Below are 17,667 nucleotides of genomic sequence, written 5' to 3' on the forward strand. Positions count from 1 at the left end.
AACCACTTCTTGCCTAGCCTGGTGTTTTCGTCATGATGCGCGCTTTCGCTTCGATGAAACAAAACGAAATGGCACTGACACTGACATGCTCAGGCATGAAAAGCCGGAAATCCGATCGAGAGATTCCCATCGTCAGAATGATCGATATTCAGACCCTGTTTGCGGAATGTTGCCTTGCCCTGGGCCGCCTTAGTCATGTTATAAGCGCCAGGCACCCCAAGGGCTGGGCCTGCATTTGCTTGCAGTTAGCTATACACGCGACTTCTATGTGCTGAACAGTCTCTTGCAGCATTTCTTCTTATCCATACTCGTCATGTTCATTCTGCAAACTACTACAGCGGTGCTGATTGCGTTTCTGGCCGTGCTCGCCTACAACGAGGTCCAGAACCGTCTGGCAAAGGGTCGGCCGAGAAGAAAGGATCTAGAATCACCTGGAAGCCCGAAAATATCAGCTTCCGACGATGTCAAGCCTGCGATCATTGAAGATGGTCGTGGTGTGTCTGTCGCTCCTGTGAGAGACGAGGGGGTCGACAGGGAGATGGAAACCCACAAGTTACTTTACTACAAGCTCCATAATCTCGAACGCTACCCAGAAGTCTTGACCGATAGCCGTGAACTCTTACTCTCGTTGTTCTCGTCTACGCTTGCAGATGCCTTGGGTGAACCAGAGAGTGGTATACTTACCGTCAAAGAGTTCACTCGGAAAGGTCTCGACGATTTCCTCAAAGCCAAAGATGCCGATGTAACGAACCGCTGGGAAGAGTATCTCAATCGCCGAAAAGCTGGAGGAGCCCGCGAGATGTTTGGAAATAAAGAAGAAGCCAGATGGTGGCTCAAGCAAGCTGCACCAGTCAAATACGTCGATGGCGCTTGGCTGGGACACATCAACAAGATCAGTACACCCTTCAAGCACCGCCACATCACCAAGAATGCCTGGCAAGTCATGTCAGAAGAGCTTGGAGATGGCGATCTGGCAAAAAATCACATCCATGTGTACCGCGATCTGATGGACGATATCGAGGCTAGATTACCTAGTGCAGACTCGGCGGACTTCATTCATCCTCGCCATGGGCTCAATGAAGCACGTTGTTGGAAAGCCGCAATTGCACAGCTTACCATCTCCCTATTTCCACATGACTTCCTTCCCGAAGCTTTGGGATTCAACATGGCGTATGAGAGTCTACCGCTCCATTTGCTCAAGACTGTGAAAGAGCTACGCGAGCTACGGCTGAACCCTTACTACTTTGAGCTTCACATTTCCATCGATAATGCAGACTCTGGTCATGCTGCCATGGCTATGAGCGCAGTTGCAGACTACATGGACATGGTCATCGACCAAGAAGGCGAGGAAGCTGCGCATTCTGCCTGGAGACGAGTGCAAGCTGGATACATTCTTGCCGAAGGCCTACCTACCACGCCAGAATCGCCTTCGCTTAAGAAAGCTCCCGAACAGCCGTTTCCTCGTAATGAAGTTGAAGAAGCACTGCTCGAGATCTTTGCTGCCAAGAGCTTTGTCGCCCACAAGATCCACTGCAATAGCCGCTTGAAGATTGGCCGTCGTTCGCTCGTAGATTGGCTGGAACCAAATGCATTCAAGCATCGCCATTGGCAGAAAGACTTCCTACATGATCTCGGAAACTGCAAACCCTGGGTCATCAAAGGAGATAGCACAAGAAGTCGACTCGTCAAAGAGCTGTCGTGGGAAGGCAAGATGTTTGGCAGTTTTACAGAGAAAGAGGTTGAAGTTGTAAAAGCATGGATTGATGACCTTGGTGTACCTATCACAAAGGCCACTCCAGATCTGAACGTTTACTTTGACTTCACAGGCAGATCACCAACACTATCGTCTGTCACACCTTGGACAGATCAAGATATCCTGATCCACTACCCCGTCCTCACCACGCTACCATTGCCCACTGTTCTCACCATCGACACTGAAACGACATGCCCAGCACTCGACCTCAGCAAAATAAACATCTGCAACTTCCTCCCCATATGGTTCGCTTCATGCGCACTGCTCGAATCCCTCCCTTCCGTACCCGTCCGCGCATCCAACCCTTTCGGCTCTGCACTCATCCGCGTCCTCCGTGCTCAAACCGGCTTCGACACCGAAGGCCTAGGCGTCGCAGGCATGGACGAGGTGCGCCGCACGGAAAACGGTCAGGCAATTGGCATCCTTGAACTCGGAATAGCCATGTGTCGTCGTGCAGGCCTGTCTGAACCTTCAAACTTGAAAGAAGCCGTCGCTCTGGGCAGCCCAAACTCGATTGCTATTGCAGAGTGGATGCTTCATACGAGTATGGAGTGGTTGGCAAACTGCGATCTACTCGTAGGCCTGGCTTGGGCTTTTATGGAGCTGCATGAGGCGGTTGCCAAGTGGGATGCGGATGATGCGGGTTTGGATTCGAAGGGGAGGCTGGTGCTGGAGAAGATTGCGGGTAGGGAACGGGCTGGGCTTGCGATTTGTAAGCGTGATATTGAGCATGACGAACAACGTCGGGAACATTTTGCGAGGGGTGTTTCGATTGCGAAGGCTGCATTTGTGACATTGTGTCAAGACGACATTGACTAACGGATGAATTCATCTGGATCTGTCTTTTTTCTTCAACAGCAATAGGTATGTTGAAGTAAATGTATACCCAAATATGTGTAATGAATGCAGACCGTTGCTGCACATCTTTCTATCTTAAATAGCCAACAGTGTTTCTCATTCGTAAAAAAAATAAGCAGACTGCTCCTTCTTGGGCAGGCCATCAGAAACTGCTTAAGCAGAAGGATTTCGCTCCTAATACGTACCATGTCTCCAAGGCGCACGACTTGACCGTCGCCAACTTATTAGGATAGTTTGACACCAAGTCTCTATGACTAATATGCTCGGTTGTTTGCCAAAGAATGCCGTGCTGGGAATGAAATTAGCGTGTATGGAGAGTTCAAGGGGACATGCTCTCCGTCTGCTCTCGAACGTAAAGTGCGCGTTCCGTTCGCTCGAGAACATATACCCAATTGAAAATCTTCGGTCTATGGGTGATGGTGCCATCGCGCGTTTCAGTTTCGGTTTCAGTTGCGGGCGTCGCTTTGTCCATTGCATATTTACCCAATACGTTCCAAAGCTGGCCTATGTGGGGAAATCCGCAACGAGGTGCTGACCATTCGGCGAAGTTAAAACGGTCGTTCGAGTAGGATAGACATATCCAGCGCGCCTTGGGTTTTGCAGTGAGTGCCAGGTTGACGGCGAGGACGTTGAGCGGATATGTTGATTCGTGCGAGCCATTGGCGGGCGTGGTACCTGGAGTCCAGGGACTTGTGGCGATCGGGTAGGGAATGGGTATTGTGACGTCGTCTGAGCATGCGATGGAATCTGTAGTAGCTTTGTCTACTATGACTGAATATGTGCTTTTGTTACACGCTTGGATGACTGTTTTATAATCCAAGAGATCCACGGCACTCCAACGCATGAAATTCAAAACGTCATTATCATCCGGCCCATGATCGTCTGTACCTCTTCGCTCCGAGCGGTAAAGGGATAACTCGCGCTCTTTGGCTACGCCTACTTCTATAGCGACTTGCGAATAGTCTAGGTTATGTATTTGACGCGGGCTCTTCACGTGCATGCTTAGATAGAACGACAGTGATGAGGTACCACATCCAACGTGTAACACTTGCGGGTCTTCATCTTGTGAAGTTGACAAGGCGTCTGAGATGTACCTTTCCAGGGTGTCTGGTGTCTCGAGCCACTCGAATGTGTCCGTATTTGAGGAAAAACGCTGGTTCCAATACTCTTGTGATCCGTAAGGTGGGGGTTGAGGAGCCATGGTGATGAAATAATGCACTTGGAAGTGTGAGTACTGCACGACAATCAGGAGTATGAGAAAAAGGAAAGATCTAATATGAGAAAGGAAAACATCAAGTTTGCGATTGTGGCTAGTTAGGAGTTAAGTGAAAGCATGTCGAACTTCCATGGACAAAAAAAGTTGACGCTGGACCGTGGAGATTTGCCGGCCCGAACTTCCGCCGAATGTCTTTCATCCAGCAACTTGCGGACTTCCGCACACGCTGCTCAACACCACTACACCATTCGTACAGCCATGGCATCTCTCCAATCAATACCGCGCTTCCTCCTACCGCGAGGCCCTCTCTTACTGCGCCCCCAATACCGCTTCCTCGCCGTGCCCCAAGTCAGCAACATACCCCTCCGCCATGCCTCTGCCACTGCCAAAGGCCTCTCCGAAGAGTTTCGCCGTCGACAGGAAGCCCTACTGAAGCAAAAACAAAAGGCCACCACGCCGACGCCTGTAATACCACAGCCCGACAAATACCGGCCGCCATCGCACAGTGCGCGCAAGCCAAACCGCAATCTGGAGAATAAAATTTATGGCCCACCTCTGACGGAGGAAGACAGGAAGCGCATGGCAACGAAGAAGTACCCGAATATGATGAGTCCCGAGGGCACATTCAGTCATTGGTTTCTGCATAATAAGGCGATTCACCTTTGGATTACCATGGTACGTCGGCTCCTGCCCCAATCTTTTCATAACATGCTTCTATACCCCCAAACCAGCAGACCTCATATTGACAACCTCCCAGGGCATCCTAATCTCCCTAGCAGTAACCGCATGGTACCTCGACTTCATCTCCAAAACGATCTACGCCGATCTGCTCCCTACACGCAAGGAGTTTGCCCGCCACCCTATCCAGAGCATGAACCGCTTCATCGAGGTCTACAGGATGCACATGCAGCAGACGAGCCAGCAATACCAGCAACAGCGCCTGAAGAAGGCTGAGGAAATCGAGAAGAGGAAATTGTATCGGTTGGAGAGAAAGAGGGAAGCAGAAGAGAGAGGTGAAGAGTATGTTGAGGATCCGAGGTATTACATTGGCGAGGATGGCATTAGGAGGAGGAGGGTTAAGCGGTGGTTCGGCATTTGGGAGTAGAGTACAGAAGGAGGGTATGTCTTTTGGCAACTGTAAGGATATGTGGAACTGATTGGGCGTGGGAAATTTGGAGAGTGTGGCACGTGGTTGGCGAATAGGTGTGTGTATGTACGATATTTCTGCCAGTGAAGGATTCTGACATTAGGCGGCTCGCTCGCTTAACAATCGGGACGGTAAGCGGATAAACGGGCTAGTTGCATCTCCAAGTGGACAATCTTGTCATTCTGCATGTGTACATAGGTAGACCAGATTTTTAGTTCAGGCCTTCTGCATGCGTGGAGCTGGTTGCGCCAGTTATGACGTAGCTCAACTTACACGACCACCACCGTCAGGCCTAGCAGTAATATCGGTAAGTCTGGTTTCGAGGGAAATACATTGTTACACTCGAATTACCACATGACATGGTTTTGATCACACCGGCCGCGCTTAAGGAAACCACAATTTCAGCGGCCGCGGTCAGAAAGATGAACTACAAGGATCGGGATCTCGCATCAAGGCGAAGCTCATGAGGCTGATATCGTACGCACATTTCAGCTAGCACTTATCTGGGTATCGATCCCTGCTGCCAACGAGCAAATAGTTGATGACAAATATGGTCAGGGGACCGATCAGCCAAAGGGCGTAATGTGTACATGTGTACAGATAAAGACGTTTATAGGAAAAAGCCTTTGCAGATCAATCTTGCAAAAAACCACTGTCAGCATCAGCTATTTCTCTCCCCACCCCCCTCCCCCCCTTCTTTCCCGCCTTTCCCTCTACCAACCAACGAACAATTTAGAGATAAATCGCCATGTCAGAATCTGAAATAGTCCTTTATGACCTCGCCAGCAAACATGGCAAAGCATGGTCACTCAACCCGTGGAAGAGTGCGTTCAAATTCCACTTGTATACTCATACTCATGATTCATAACTATCCGTAAGGGAAAACATCATCCCCATCTATACACATTCACCTTACAACAAAAAGAACTAGAAAATCAGCCCCCCCTAAACATACCAGAAAGTTTTTTCTTTTTTTTTAAAAAAAGCAAAACACTAACCAAAGCCCCCACTTAAACAGCCCGCATGGTCCTAAACTACAAATCCATCCCCTACAGAACCCACTTCCTCGAATACCCAGACCTCGCCCCAACCCTCCTCTCCCTCGGCATCCCGCCCAACCCAAAATCCACCCCCGGCTACGCCGCAGACTACACCAGTCCCGCAGTCCGCTACGCCGATGGCACCTACGGCATGGACTCGTGGCCCATTGCGCACACACTCGAGACGCAGTACCCAGAGCCTAGTCTGCACCTCGAGGACCCCATCGTGGTGCAGGTGCGCGATGCTATTATGCAGCTGTTTGTGCCGCTGCGGGCGCACTTGATTCCCAAGGTGCCGGGGGTGCTGTCGGAGCGGAGTCAGGAGTATTTTTATAGGACGAGGAGGGAGCGATTTGGCAGGCCGTTGCAAGAGGTTGGGGCTGAGGCGGGCGAGGCAGAGTGGGAGACTGCGAGGAAACCGGCAGAGATGATGGGGGATATGTTGAGGAGGAATGGGGGGCCGTTTTTCTTGGGGGATAAGGGTGAGTTTGTGGATCATTGATCTTTTGGTGGGATGTGAGCGTGAAGAGAGACGGGCAGCTAACTTTCAAGCCAGTGTCGTACGCGGATGTCATTTTTGTGACGGCGCTGCATTGCTTCAAATGTGTGGAGGAGGAATTATTCACGAAGCTGGTAGCTCTGGATCCTGCGTTTAGCAAGATCTATGAGGCGTCGAAGCAGTGGTTAGAAAAGGACGACTAGACTGCACGTATATACATGGCAACGTCCATGATATCCTTGAACCTTGGCACATCTACTATGAAATTCCCAGTCTTCCGTCCCATCATATCTCCACAACATTTCCAATAATCTCATCCAGGATTTACTCCATCTGGAGATCAACCACCAACCCTAACATTGCGCACAATCCGCCTTCGAACAGGGCAAACTCAACGCTCCATATCCTCCGCACGCGTAACACCAGCAGTAGGAGTATGATCCTGGCCACCAACCGGATTCCCGCATTCAGGACAACGAGCAAGCTGCATAGGCATACCGCACTCGCCAACTGCAAACTGTATGATGTCAGTACCACTCCAACCAATGATCTCCATATGGAGTTCGAAACTTACCGGATGCCCATTAACACATTTATACCAGTGTCCAGAATGTGTAGCCAGCCCTCCCCGACCGCTCACCATGGCCGTCTTGATCATGTCCATTTCCGCCTGTGACACGGTCTCGTAAAATTCCTTGCTCAGCATATTATTGGCATGTCCGATAGCCTGGCGCAAAGTATCCCGATCGCGAAATTTATGTTCGCAGAGCTGCTCAGCGTTTTGCAGGAGATGCTTGGCGGTATCGCGGTACGCTTTGGCGCACGCACGTTCAGTGTCATTGGCCAAACCCGAACTACCAAAGAGCTGGGCAATTCGAGCATAGTACAATGTTGCCTCGACAGCGAGCTTGGGAAGACTCTCCGTAATACAATCCGCGACGGAACTCTCGCAGTCTTTGAGATATGGAGCAGTCTTCTTCGTGGGTGATCCTCCCCAGAAGCTGAGGGATGCTTGATGACCTGGAAACTTGGAGCGGAGATTACTGGCAATTTCGAACTTGTCTTCGAGTAGTAGGCCGTGGGCTTTGATATCCAGGAGACGGGCACCGTAGGTGACGCGCATATCACTTGAGCCCTTTGTAATTCCTGCCGAAGAGCTGAGTGACAAATTCTGCATTGCGGCATCGAGTGAAGCGCCTTGGAATTGATGGTGGACGATTGCTTGGTGGAGTTTTTGCCCAGGTTCGTGCTGGGTAGCCATCCTGCGTTGTAAAGCCATGATTTCGTTGATCAGGGAGATAGTTTCTTTGTATCTACTCGCAATCGCGCCGTTCATACTGCCGATAACCCGATTGATCAGGATATGATTCTCAAATGCTACTTTGGGATCTGGGATGAGGGATTTGCGCGATTTGTTGAGGTCGCTCTCTACTTTACTTAGCTGGGTCTCTATCTGCTGCAGTTGCTGTTGCCCGTTGACAATAAAACGTTTAGACATCTCATCGATTACAGCTTGATTGATGGCACGATTGTAGCGTTGAGTAACATATTGTTTTATCGGGCTGCGACAGTTAGGACACTGCGGAACTGATGGAGCGAGCTCGGAAGACTCCTTGAGCGCGTGGAAAGTTCCTGTTATCGGGTCCTGCATGTATACATCCTTGAGACCAACATGTCCGTCTAAAGTTTCGGTAGTAAAGAAGTGGCCGCAGCCAAGGACGACAACAGGCGATTCATTCAGGTCCAAATCAGCGTACCGTGTCATCATGATCATATCCGGCTGTTCATCAGTCTTCATATCGCACTGCTGACAGCAATCAACTGGGCAGGTTTCCCCGCAAATGCTGGGACACTGATGGCCACAAGGTAGTATTTTGGTGCACCGCTCGTCGCAAGGTAATCGATCGCACGGAGCGGAGCAGGGCATCTTGCATTCGCCCTGATGCTCGCATGACCAAACACATGGCTCTATGCAAGGCGCACATGGTTCAAAGCACTTCTGGGGACATTTGTTGTGTTTGCATTGTACCTGAAGTCTGTTAGTAATTGTAAGGAGACTTGGGAAAGAACATACGTCGCAAGATTGTTGGCAGAGCCCGCAATTAGTGGTATCGTGGCACTGCTGCTGACAGTTATGATTGCATGTTCCCATTTTTCTGCCGCAGATCTTTGCACAGGCAATGTGCTTCACAATCACCTCGCTCTGTGTACCTGTGGCTTTGCAGCGACTGCAATTCCCGGCACAGGTGTGACCACAAGGCAGCGAAGTGTTGCAGGAAGTGGGACATTTGAAGTTCTTCTTAGTGACATCTTCTGAGCAGGATACAACAGGCGTATGTCCGCAATTAGGCACTTGTTTTGAGACTTTCACACCGCAGAATATCTGGGACAAGTCCAGGGTACGATAGCATTCCACCTGATCCTTGATGTGACCACAAGGAAGCTTGATGTTATCGAGCTTGACCTTACAATTCCCACAGGGTTCACCGCATGTTGCTTTCTGGCAAGGGTGACCGCAAGGCCGTCGACGTTGGCATGGCTGCTCGCAGTGGAAAACTGCATGCATTGATTCTGAATGGCAGCGTGACTGACATCGATGACCGCACTCGAGCCGATCAGTGCATGCCTCCCTGCAACCACCTTCTGGGCTCAACTTTGGAAAGTCCTCAGGCTGTTGAACATCGATGGACGTAGCGGGGTGTCGAGGGCAACACAAACCCAGGTCACTACCTATGGATTCATTGGCGCGTAACATATTGATGACTTTCTGCCACATGTCAACATTCGAGTAAGTCTCCGCATTGCCGATGAGATACATTCCATGCTGAGCACGACTGAGCAGTACGTTGATGCGATTTGTGGTCTTCAGGAAGCCGACGTTGCGTTTCTCGTTGCTGCGAACAAGAGAGACAATGATGACCTTTGCCTCCTCTCCCTGGAAATTGTCGACCGTGGCGACTCGCAGTAACTCAGTAAAGTTCTTTTTCTGTAGCGGCTTCTGACGATGGTCTTCTTGGGCAGGTGACCCCTTGTTCATGTCAGCCAGATCTTCAACGCCAAAACCATCCTCTTCAAGAGCATCTTGATCGCGATCACTCAAAACAATTTCAAAACTGTTTCTCATCGTTGAGCGAAGCTTCTGGAGCTGGCCAGTATAGGGCGTCAACACGGCAATGTCGTCACTGCCGTAGACCCCTTGCCGCACGACGTGACGAACTAGAGCATGTACCATATCTACCTCCCAGTCATTGGACTTGGATTTGGTATGCTGAATGGCCACATCTTTTCCATTCTCGAAGTTCCGATGATCGAGCCAAAATAAATTCTTACGCAGGCCCACCACATTTGGTAAGTCTGAGATTGACTTATGATCAATCAGCTTCTCATAGATTGTCTCTCGTATCAACGAAGAGATCTGAGGACGCATTCTTCGCTGAACATTGAGTTGTGCGACTGGCATGATGGGTCGTCCGCGTTGTCCGATCGAAAGACGCTCGAATTGGCTTCGGTCCAATGCATGCAGCTTTCCGCGCTCACTCTCCGAGGATAAATCTTGGAAGTTGTTGACTGAGGGACGGAGCTGTTCATGATCCCCAATTTGGATACAATGCTCCACATCTGGCAGCAATGCCGACAGCATATGTGGTTCCATCACTTCTCCTGCTTCTTCGCAAATCACCACTTTACATTTAACTTCCTGGAGCACAGAAATGCGTTTAGCTAGACCAGAAGTGGTCACACCAATGACGTCTGCCTGCAGCAAAATCCTGCGATCGGATTCATCGTGAATATCGCCCAACTTACTTCGGTTTTTGGCTACGTCGCTGACAATCTCAAAGAGTTCGCCAATTTTATCTTGTTGAGCCTGATTGATCCAGTGAGCAAGTAATGCCATTCGTTCTGTGGCGTTGAGGGAATGAACGTTGACAGCAGCTCTTTGCAGGATCGCTGGTAGCCGAGGGACTGGAGCTTGAGTACTGCTGGATCCTCTTGATTTCCAGACGTCGAAGGGATGACGACCTTTTGTTTCGAACCCTTCATCATCCGTATCGCGGAATTGCGTATAAATTTCCGGGTACTGCTCTCGGATATGGAACTTTAGGCTGTCCCAGTCTGTGCGCTTTTGTAGGCCACGCAGAGCGCCGAAGATAGACTTGCTAGCCATCTCGCTCTTCTCGAGTGCTCCGTAGGTCATCCCTGCCATATATCTCTCAGACTTGGTCTTCGCTTCCGATTTGCCAATACTGTGAAGATTATGATCCTGAAGTTTCGGAGACTTGCTTTGCCCACCCATACGAATGACTTTCTGGACACCGATAGTGAGAAGATGTTCGAGAAATTGGTCCAATGCATGGTTCGTGTAGCACACAATGAGAATGGGTCCGAGGTCGGCCTTTTTCGCGATAGCCAGCAGTATTTTCATTATTTGCAGCCCAAGGTAGCTCTTTCCAGTACCGGGCGGGCCTTGAATGAACGCAAATTCCCGTAGCAGAGCTGCAACCAGTGCGCGGCATTGGCCACGATCGAGCTCCGTCTTCTTTTCCAATTCGTCCAGTAATGGTCCGTCATCGCAGGAGGAGGATCCATCTAGGTAGAATGGCGCATCCTTGGTCTTCGTCAGAGCTTCCAGAGGGAACTTGAAGCCAGCAGTTCGAGCATACAAAGGTGGTGGGACGTCAGAAATAGTACTTGAGCGTGACGAATCATCCAACTTTCTGGGTATGATCCATTCTTTGAATGGCAAGCGATTGAGGCGCTGCATGGCCTGCAGATTTTCCAGAATCGGTACAAATGTTGCAGGTATGACCTTTGAAAACTCAAGAAGCATGCCGTGGAATTGTTTTGCATTGGCTTCCATGAGTGTGCGGAATGTCGGAAGATCATCTGTTACCAGACTGGCTGTGATGCAGGCCACATGGCTGTTGTTTGTCAAACCGTACTCTGCCTTCGAGTCGACGGTCTTTCCGGACACACTGAGGAAAATATGTTGCACAACAGATTCTTGGACCCAGATGAGGGAGAGTAACGAACCTTTCTCGAGCCTTCTAGATTCCTTCCACCACCTCTCCCTCTCTCCGACTGACCTTGCACGGACAGAGCTTGGCTGCAAGAAGGAGATCTGAGCTTGTAGACCTTTTCTACCATCCATACTAATATAACGAACGAATGCGCTGGAATATTGATATGTGCGCATATCGCCAAAGTTGTGCCTAGGATTGTTGATTGCGTTCGGATCCTGGGCCACCGTGTGCATTACGCCAGCAAGGGCTTCTTTGAGCTCCCCAAATGTATCGTGGCGCGCCAGTCGAAAGTAAGTGTCAATATGCCGCTGCACTGGATCATTGAGGAAATGACCTTGGTCAGGGTCTGTAAATGGTAGAAAGTCTTTGGCGTCACTCATTATCTCGTCGCGCGTAGGAAATATAGCGATTTCCGTGATATCCTTCTTGTCATTGTCATGTCGATCAGACGGAACAACAAATTCGCGCGGGTAGAATGATCTGGAGTTGTCGTCGATGGCATCGCCACCATTGTCTGAGAGATTACCTGGGAGCAAATCTTGAGCACGTGAGATGATAGCACGTACGTCGACAAGCCGTTTATCGATGCGTGTCGCACAAGTGGGTTCCATCCTATGTCTGAAGCTGTCATTCGCAGCTTGGATTGAATCGATCAACGATGAGATGGTTTCATTAAAACGAACTCTTCGCTCCCGCTTCAGGAGCTCGAACACCGCCAACGCCATAGCTCCTAGCGTTATCTCAATGCTCTTCAGCGAGCTTGAGTCAACCGTATCGTTTGGAGTCGCAACCAAAGCTTTGGAAATCTGCCCAAGAAAGGTAATTGCCATTCTGCCGTTGACACCGCCAAAGAAGTTGTAGAGAGAGCCAACTTGTGTATCGACAGCTAGACAGCGTAACAAAGTGGGGTGCGTCAAAGTGAGGAGAAAGTGGCGGGCGTTAGATAACGGGCCATCGGAAAGGCCGTGGCCTATCTGCGTAGTGAGCAGTGACTTCATATGGACCCGGCCTCTTTCGTCTTCATCTAAATCGCGGGCGAGTTGCTGAATCCAATCATGAGCGCCCTCATCTAGGATGGATAGTGCGCCTTTCCACAACCTCCGCATGATGTGAGGATCAGAAGATGCTTCATTAAGAAGCCGTTTCCACGCATTGTAAGACTGTCTGGATTGTTGCTGCTCCGTAGTCTCCTGCGATCGCATTGCTTGACGTGGTTCAGAGCTGCCGGTTGCGCTATGGGAATAATGACAAGCTGGGCCACGTTCACAGCGACCTGTTCTCTGGAATAGGTAGCAGATGCCACGCTTGCTATTTCTCAGTAAACCAGGATCAACACCGCCGCGGCCTCGACCTCCACGGTGGGGTTTACCACCACGGCCGACCATGCTCTGTTTGGGGATTAGCCAAGAATGTGGTGCGGCAACAGGGGAAATGAACTCACCGCAGAATCGTTGTATGGTGCCAGGTTCTCTCAAACTGCACAAAGCCTTGAACTGGTAAGCTGGCGTTATAGGGAACCTTGTTTGTGACAGGTGCAGAGTTTGTGAGTCGAGGCAAAGAAACTGCTCCAGCACTGGTGGATGTTTGAGCATACGGATGTGTGTTGAAGTTTGCTAACGATTTATCTGGGACTCCAAGTGTGATGAAAGTGAAGATGAGGAATGTAGTCTCGTTCTGAGTCACACAAAGCTTAGCATTACGAGCGGTGATGGTGCGCCGCTGTAGGTTCACAAGCACAAGCACATCATTAAACGCATGGGCATTTGAGCACCTTGACTTCAGAGAAACAGAGGAGCTTACCGGATGATAGTTCGTACCTGTGTACGTTAGTGAGATGTGTGTGTGTGTGTGTGTATATGTGTGTGTATGTGTGTGTGTGTATGTGTGTGTGTGTATGTGTGTGTGTGTATGTGTGTGTGTGTATGTGTGTGTGTATGTGTGTGTGTATGTGTGTGTGTGTATGTGTGTGTGAGCATGCGCCGTCGTGCCTTCCCTCCCAAGCTCGCTAGCGCAACAAAAATACCATACGCATGGATATGAAACGAAACTTGAAGAGCAAAACAGGAAAGAAAAGCAAAGGTATCGAGTGCTGTGTCACAATGTCAATGTGTGGCGCCTGTCCAATGTCCTCACCTGCACTTCAAACATCACTGATACAACCTTCTTCCATATCATTAATAAGAACCACTACTTCATCACAACATCAGGAAATAAGATCTGGATCATCTCATCCAGTAGCGTGAAGGCCAAATGAGTACTGTCTCTCTGTTAGTCTCTTACTCCATCACATTTCTGCCTCGTTCTCAACACTTACTTCAACCGCGCATTATTAACTGTCCCCTCCAGCTTCTTCGCCGCTAACTGAGCATTCTGCCTCCCCACGACACTTGACGCCAATTCCGGAACCAGAGTGTTTAGTACCGTCGCCGCCTCCTTCCTACTCTTTTCCTTATCCTGGCCCGTCCGCCCAACACCGACTTTCATCCGGCCATTCGACCACATGGAGTCCTTGAGCGTGTCAATGTACTTCACGATGTTATTTTCTGAAAGCAAATTGTCAAATGACTCGCGAACTTTGCGCTCGATGGTGCCGCCTAGAAGTTGGTGCAGGACCACGACAACGGCGCGGCCGCGAAGCCAGTTGTTCTCGCGGTTCAATTCAAAAGTTTCAAGGAAGATGTCACAGATCGGTTTGACAAACGGTTCTAATTCTTTGTTTTCGAAGGCGAGAAGTTCGGCTTCAGCTTCAGCATCTGTGTTGGATTCGCCTGCGACAAGGACGCCAGAGGCGGAGAGATTGCCTGGCTGTGCGGTCACGCCATTTGTGTTGGCCAATTGAGTGGTGGCCGCGGATATAAGATTCTGACCTGCGACGGAGAGCTGGTCGAGCACAGGAATGTTACCGAGGAACTCCTCCATGCCGTCCGCGACGGAGTTGTAGATGCGAGTTACGAAATCGTTCGAATTCGGGTCTTGATTCCTCATTGCATCGGCCGGGCTGATAGCTGCTTGCGAGAGGAAGGCTCGTAGCTCACGACTGCGACAAACAGCTGGGATAAGTAATAGTTCCTGTATCACTAGATTAGGGGGAAGAGCCCAAAATTGAAGTATGACAGCAACTTACCCTCAAGTACTTCTCGAGCCCAATTCTTCGCTTGTGAAGGAAATCTTTCTGTAGTTTGAGCATCATTTGACGACGCGGGAAGTCAAGATTTCTAACTTCTGGGAATTTGGCACGAAGTCTCTTATTCAGTTCATGGAACTGGCTATATCGTCGCGAAATGACCCAAGTGGCTGCAGGCATTTGATCGCCAGCACCTCGGCGAACTTCGATAACGTCTAAACATGATCATTAGAATGGGCACCTTTGCCTAAAGACATGCACGCGAACTTACACATAGCGTACTCCTTGCCATCCTCTTCTGTACCGACCATGATCGACTGGATAAATACATTTGCACGGCCATATAAGCTGTTGTCACTTTCCTGCACGATGTATTGCTGTCGTTGTAGTTCCTTCCGTTCAATTTCTCGTTGTAAGCTGGCCTTTGATTTCCGCAATATTCTGAGCTCCGCGGCATTGTTCGTCAATTCGGCTTTGGATGTCAACGAGTCGACGATAGACTCCTGCGATACCAGGCGCTCGATATCTGCAGTCAGGGCGTCAATGGCCTCTGCCAAGCCCAGGTCACCTGGCGCAGCCTCATGAATCTCCTCGTCCGCCGTCTTATTGTGCGGCATGGGGTCTTCGATTTCGTCTTCGATGAACTTCTCCTCATCACCAAAAATGTCGTCGTCGAATACGCCTCGTGTTCTGGGATCACCAACGAGACCTAACGAGGCTATACTTGGTTTCATGCCGTCTTTCCGTTGCTGAGCCAAGGGACTTGGAGAAAGTGCCCTTGGTAAGTCAGCAGAACCTCTTGTTAAATCACTCTCGTGTAGCGAATTCTGGTTGGGTTCGTAGAAGATGGAGCCCTCCGGCTCGTCCATAATATCGGTCAAGGCAGCTGACATTGCGTCAACGACACGGGAATTATTTCCATTTGGACGCTCCTGCCCGTAGTCTGAGTCCAGGCTCGCTGTCGATTGCGCCATTGGGTCAGTTTCATATTCATCATCGAAGAGAGGAGCGCGAGGAGGGGACAAGGGTCCGTCTAAAGATCGTCTCGCGGGGGGCTCTGTGGCCGCCATTATCCCCTGGCTCTTCAAGTCTGAAGATGACGCTACCGCCCTTCTCAAGTTTCCAGGAGGAACTTGTAGACCGCTCTTCTGTTTTGATTGAGTCCTTGACATTAGAGGTGCTATTGAGGATGATCTATCCAGTGTTTGGGCCACGGTCCTCGTATTCACTGAACTCCTTCCAGAGTTTGCTGCTTCATCCATGGCGAGCCATTTATAGTATAAGTTGGATTTTTTGAACCTTCGGAAGTGTGGTTCTTGCAGTTGATCGTACACTGCAGTCTGCGCACGTAATAGTGCACTCCGTGCATTGTAGTATTGCTGAGGCGTTGCAGATCTGCCTGCCTTCAGAAACTCTCCCACGGCTTTTCGTGCTTCTGGTAAGATCTGGAGTTCTGATTTTGACAGATAGCCTTCGTAAATTTGAGCCAGATCTGCACGGTCTGACTCTGACCATGCCGGTAGCGACCCAACGTATTCTTGTGGATCGTCAGTCTCTACTTCCAGCGGGTTTCGAAAGCCGTCTACAACAATCCAGAATTGTACTAGACGCATAAGATGCGCCTGATCCATGAACTCCATAAAACATGAAAGACCTGATGCATCATATAACACTTCTCGAAGAGAAGCATTTGCAAATCTAGACGCCGTCCGCCTATGCCTAGGCTTTTCCTGTGCAGCCACTTTTGCTCGTACGGAACCACCAGCGCTGAGATTGGTAACCTTTGAATCAAGAATTTGCTTCGCTGTCTCTAGCCGCCGAAGGTATGTAGGATCTTGTCCTTCCACCATGGCGTCTTTCTGCAGCTGACTTGAAACTTCACTACGAAAACGACGCGCGTCTGCAAGTGTGTTTGTCTGTCTGATGGCGCGGATGAACCTCTCGAATTTTCGCTCATTGTCTCCAGGCGCGAGCTTAGGGAACTGGGCATTGTTTGTAGGCTTCGGCGACGGTGGTGCATGTTCGTCAAGAGCAGCCCGCAGCTTGCGGACAGTCTTTCGTTCTTGTAACAGGCTTCGTCCCTAAGTCTGTTAGTACTGCGTACCAATCTTAATTTTAAAAAAACGCTTACATAGCCCTCCATGAGCTGATTCCAAGTATCGGGGTCCGCAAGCATCTGCATCACAGGCGACAGCACTGCGCAGGCCACAAGTTCCTTGATGAGTACATTGACAGCGGAACTCGTCAGCATATTCGCAGGCAGGATTTTGGGTAGTAATCGAGTGACAATGCTTCGAAGATGTTGTTGTTGTATAGGCTTGGTATTCGAGTATGCCAATGAAGCTGCAGGGTGCAGTCGGCCTTCCTTGTACTTAGCTGCTATCGCAAGATCCAGCTCTTCCGAGTCTGTGACGTTTCGCGATAGCGTGTGTCCCCGCACAATGCGCTCTGCCTCGTAGGAAGCACGCAGGTGGTCGGTGATGAGCGGTATTAATCGCGAGACAACCGTTTCCACCATGTCCACTGCCAATATGCGGTCCCGGATCTCGCCCAGTGCTGCCCTCACCGCCCTGTCCACTTCATTCACGAACGTGGGACTCTTGCTTATGTTGCCATACCAGCTCTTTACAAAATCGCGTAGGATTAGTCCAATCAGCACATCGAGGCTGTCCGAAATCATAAAAGAGGCGGGATATAGCGGCTCCATCATGTACATGTTCCGCTGGTCCAATGCTTCCTTCTCAGCCTTCCACCTCTCTGGCGCCACAAAGGCGACATGGCGAGGGCCATAGTTAATCTCGCCGCCCTCCCGGAGTTTCGGATTCCAAGCAGTCGTGAACATAAGCCATGCTGATAGGGCAAGGCTCGCAAAGACTCCGGCGACAAAGGCGTAGGGCAGGTAGTGCAATTTGGGCTGCCAGTGAGTCAAGTAGCCCCAGGCAATGAAGACGGCGATAGCAGAGAGGATCACATCTCTGCGCTTCAGGGCCATAATCGTGCAGGCAGCGC

At 50.1% G+C, this 17,667-nt stretch overlaps 7 protein-coding genes across 7 annotated transcripts; 3 read left to right on the plus strand and 4 right to left on the minus strand.

Moving 5' to 3' along the window:
- Positions 1 to 313: 313 nt before the first annotated feature.
- Positions 314 to 2,572, plus strand: IAQ61_006075 (uncharacterized protein; the record flags this gene model as incomplete). The annotated part of the gene is made up of 1 exon (XM_003835847.2): positions 314 to 2,572. The coding sequence occupies one exon, from the start codon at positions 314 to 316 to the stop codon at positions 2,570 to 2,572; it is 2,259 nt and encodes a 752-aa protein (XP_003835895.2).
- A 358-nt stretch (positions 2,573 to 2,930) lies between these two features.
- IAQ61_006076 (uncharacterized protein) lies at positions 2,931 to 3,812 on the minus strand (the record flags this gene model as incomplete). Its single annotated transcript, XM_003835846.1, has 1 exon — positions 2,931 to 3,812. The coding sequence occupies one exon, from the start codon at positions 3,810 to 3,812 to the stop codon at positions 2,931 to 2,933; it is 882 nt and encodes a 293-aa protein (XP_003835894.1).
- Positions 3,813 to 3,972: 160 nt separating this feature from the next.
- IAQ61_006077 (uncharacterized protein) lies at positions 3,973 to 5,453 on the plus strand. Its single transcript, XM_003835845.2, has 2 exons — positions 3,973 to 4,502; positions 4,585 to 5,453. Exons 1-2 carry the CDS (start codon positions 4,086 to 4,088, stop codon positions 4,930 to 4,932), a joined length of 765 nt encoding a protein of 254 aa, XP_003835893.1. The 5' UTR covers positions 3,973 to 4,085; the 3' UTR covers positions 4,933 to 5,453.
- Positions 5,454 to 5,722: 269 nt separating this feature from the next.
- On the plus strand, positions 5,723 to 6,716 carry IAQ61_006078 (uncharacterized protein; the record flags this gene model as incomplete). The annotated part of the gene is made up of 3 exons (XM_003835844.1): positions 5,723 to 5,798; positions 5,993 to 6,496; positions 6,571 to 6,716. The coding sequence occupies 3 exons, from the start codon at positions 5,723 to 5,725 to the stop codon at positions 6,714 to 6,716; spliced, it is 726 nt and encodes a 241-aa protein (XP_003835892.1).
- Positions 6,717 to 6,904: 188 nt separating this feature from the next.
- On the minus strand, positions 6,905 to 8,311 carry IAQ61_006079 (uncharacterized protein; the record flags this gene model as incomplete). The annotated part of the gene is made up of 2 exons (XM_003835843.2): positions 6,905 to 7,030; positions 7,088 to 8,311. 2 exons carry the CDS (start codon positions 8,309 to 8,311, stop codon positions 6,905 to 6,907), a joined length of 1,350 nt encoding a protein of 449 aa, XP_003835891.2.
- Positions 8,312 to 8,481: 170 nt separating this feature from the next.
- Positions 8,482 to 13,566, minus strand: IAQ61_006080 (uncharacterized protein; the record flags this gene model as incomplete). Its single annotated transcript, XM_066097042.1, has 3 exons — positions 8,482 to 8,542; positions 8,978 to 9,143; positions 13,563 to 13,566. The coding sequence occupies 3 exons, from the start codon at positions 13,564 to 13,566 to the stop codon at positions 8,482 to 8,484; spliced, it is 231 nt and encodes a 76-aa protein (XP_065953034.1).
- A 155-nt stretch (positions 13,567 to 13,721) lies between these two features.
- IAQ61_006081 (uncharacterized protein) lies at positions 13,722 to 17,650 on the minus strand (the record flags this gene model as incomplete). Its single annotated transcript, XM_003835842.2, has 5 exons — positions 13,722 to 13,791; positions 13,849 to 14,603; positions 14,659 to 14,873; positions 14,930 to 16,739; positions 16,790 to 17,650. The coding sequence occupies 5 exons, from the start codon at positions 17,648 to 17,650 to the stop codon at positions 13,722 to 13,724; spliced, it is 3,711 nt and encodes a 1,236-aa protein (XP_003835890.2).
- Positions 17,651 to 17,667: the final 17 nt, after the last annotated feature.

The sequence above is a fragment of the Plenodomus lingam genome (assembly GCF_022343315.1).
Source record: "Plenodomus lingam strain CAN1 chromosome Unknown contig_23, whole genome shotgun sequence".
Lineage (NCBI taxonomy): Eukaryota > Fungi > Ascomycota > Dothideomycetes > Pleosporales > Leptosphaeriaceae > Plenodomus > Plenodomus lingam.

Bases quoted from the DNA above. Each gene is read 5' to 3' on its own strand.
- IAQ61_006077 (XM_003835845.2), top strand. From the start codon at position 4,086: ATGGCATCTCTCCAATCAATACCGCGCTTCCTCCTACCGCGAGGCCCT. The intron at 4,503-4,584 runs GTACGTCGGCTC...ACAACCTCCCAG, and splicing joins TTCACCTTTGGATTACCATG to GGCATCCTAATCTCCCTAGC.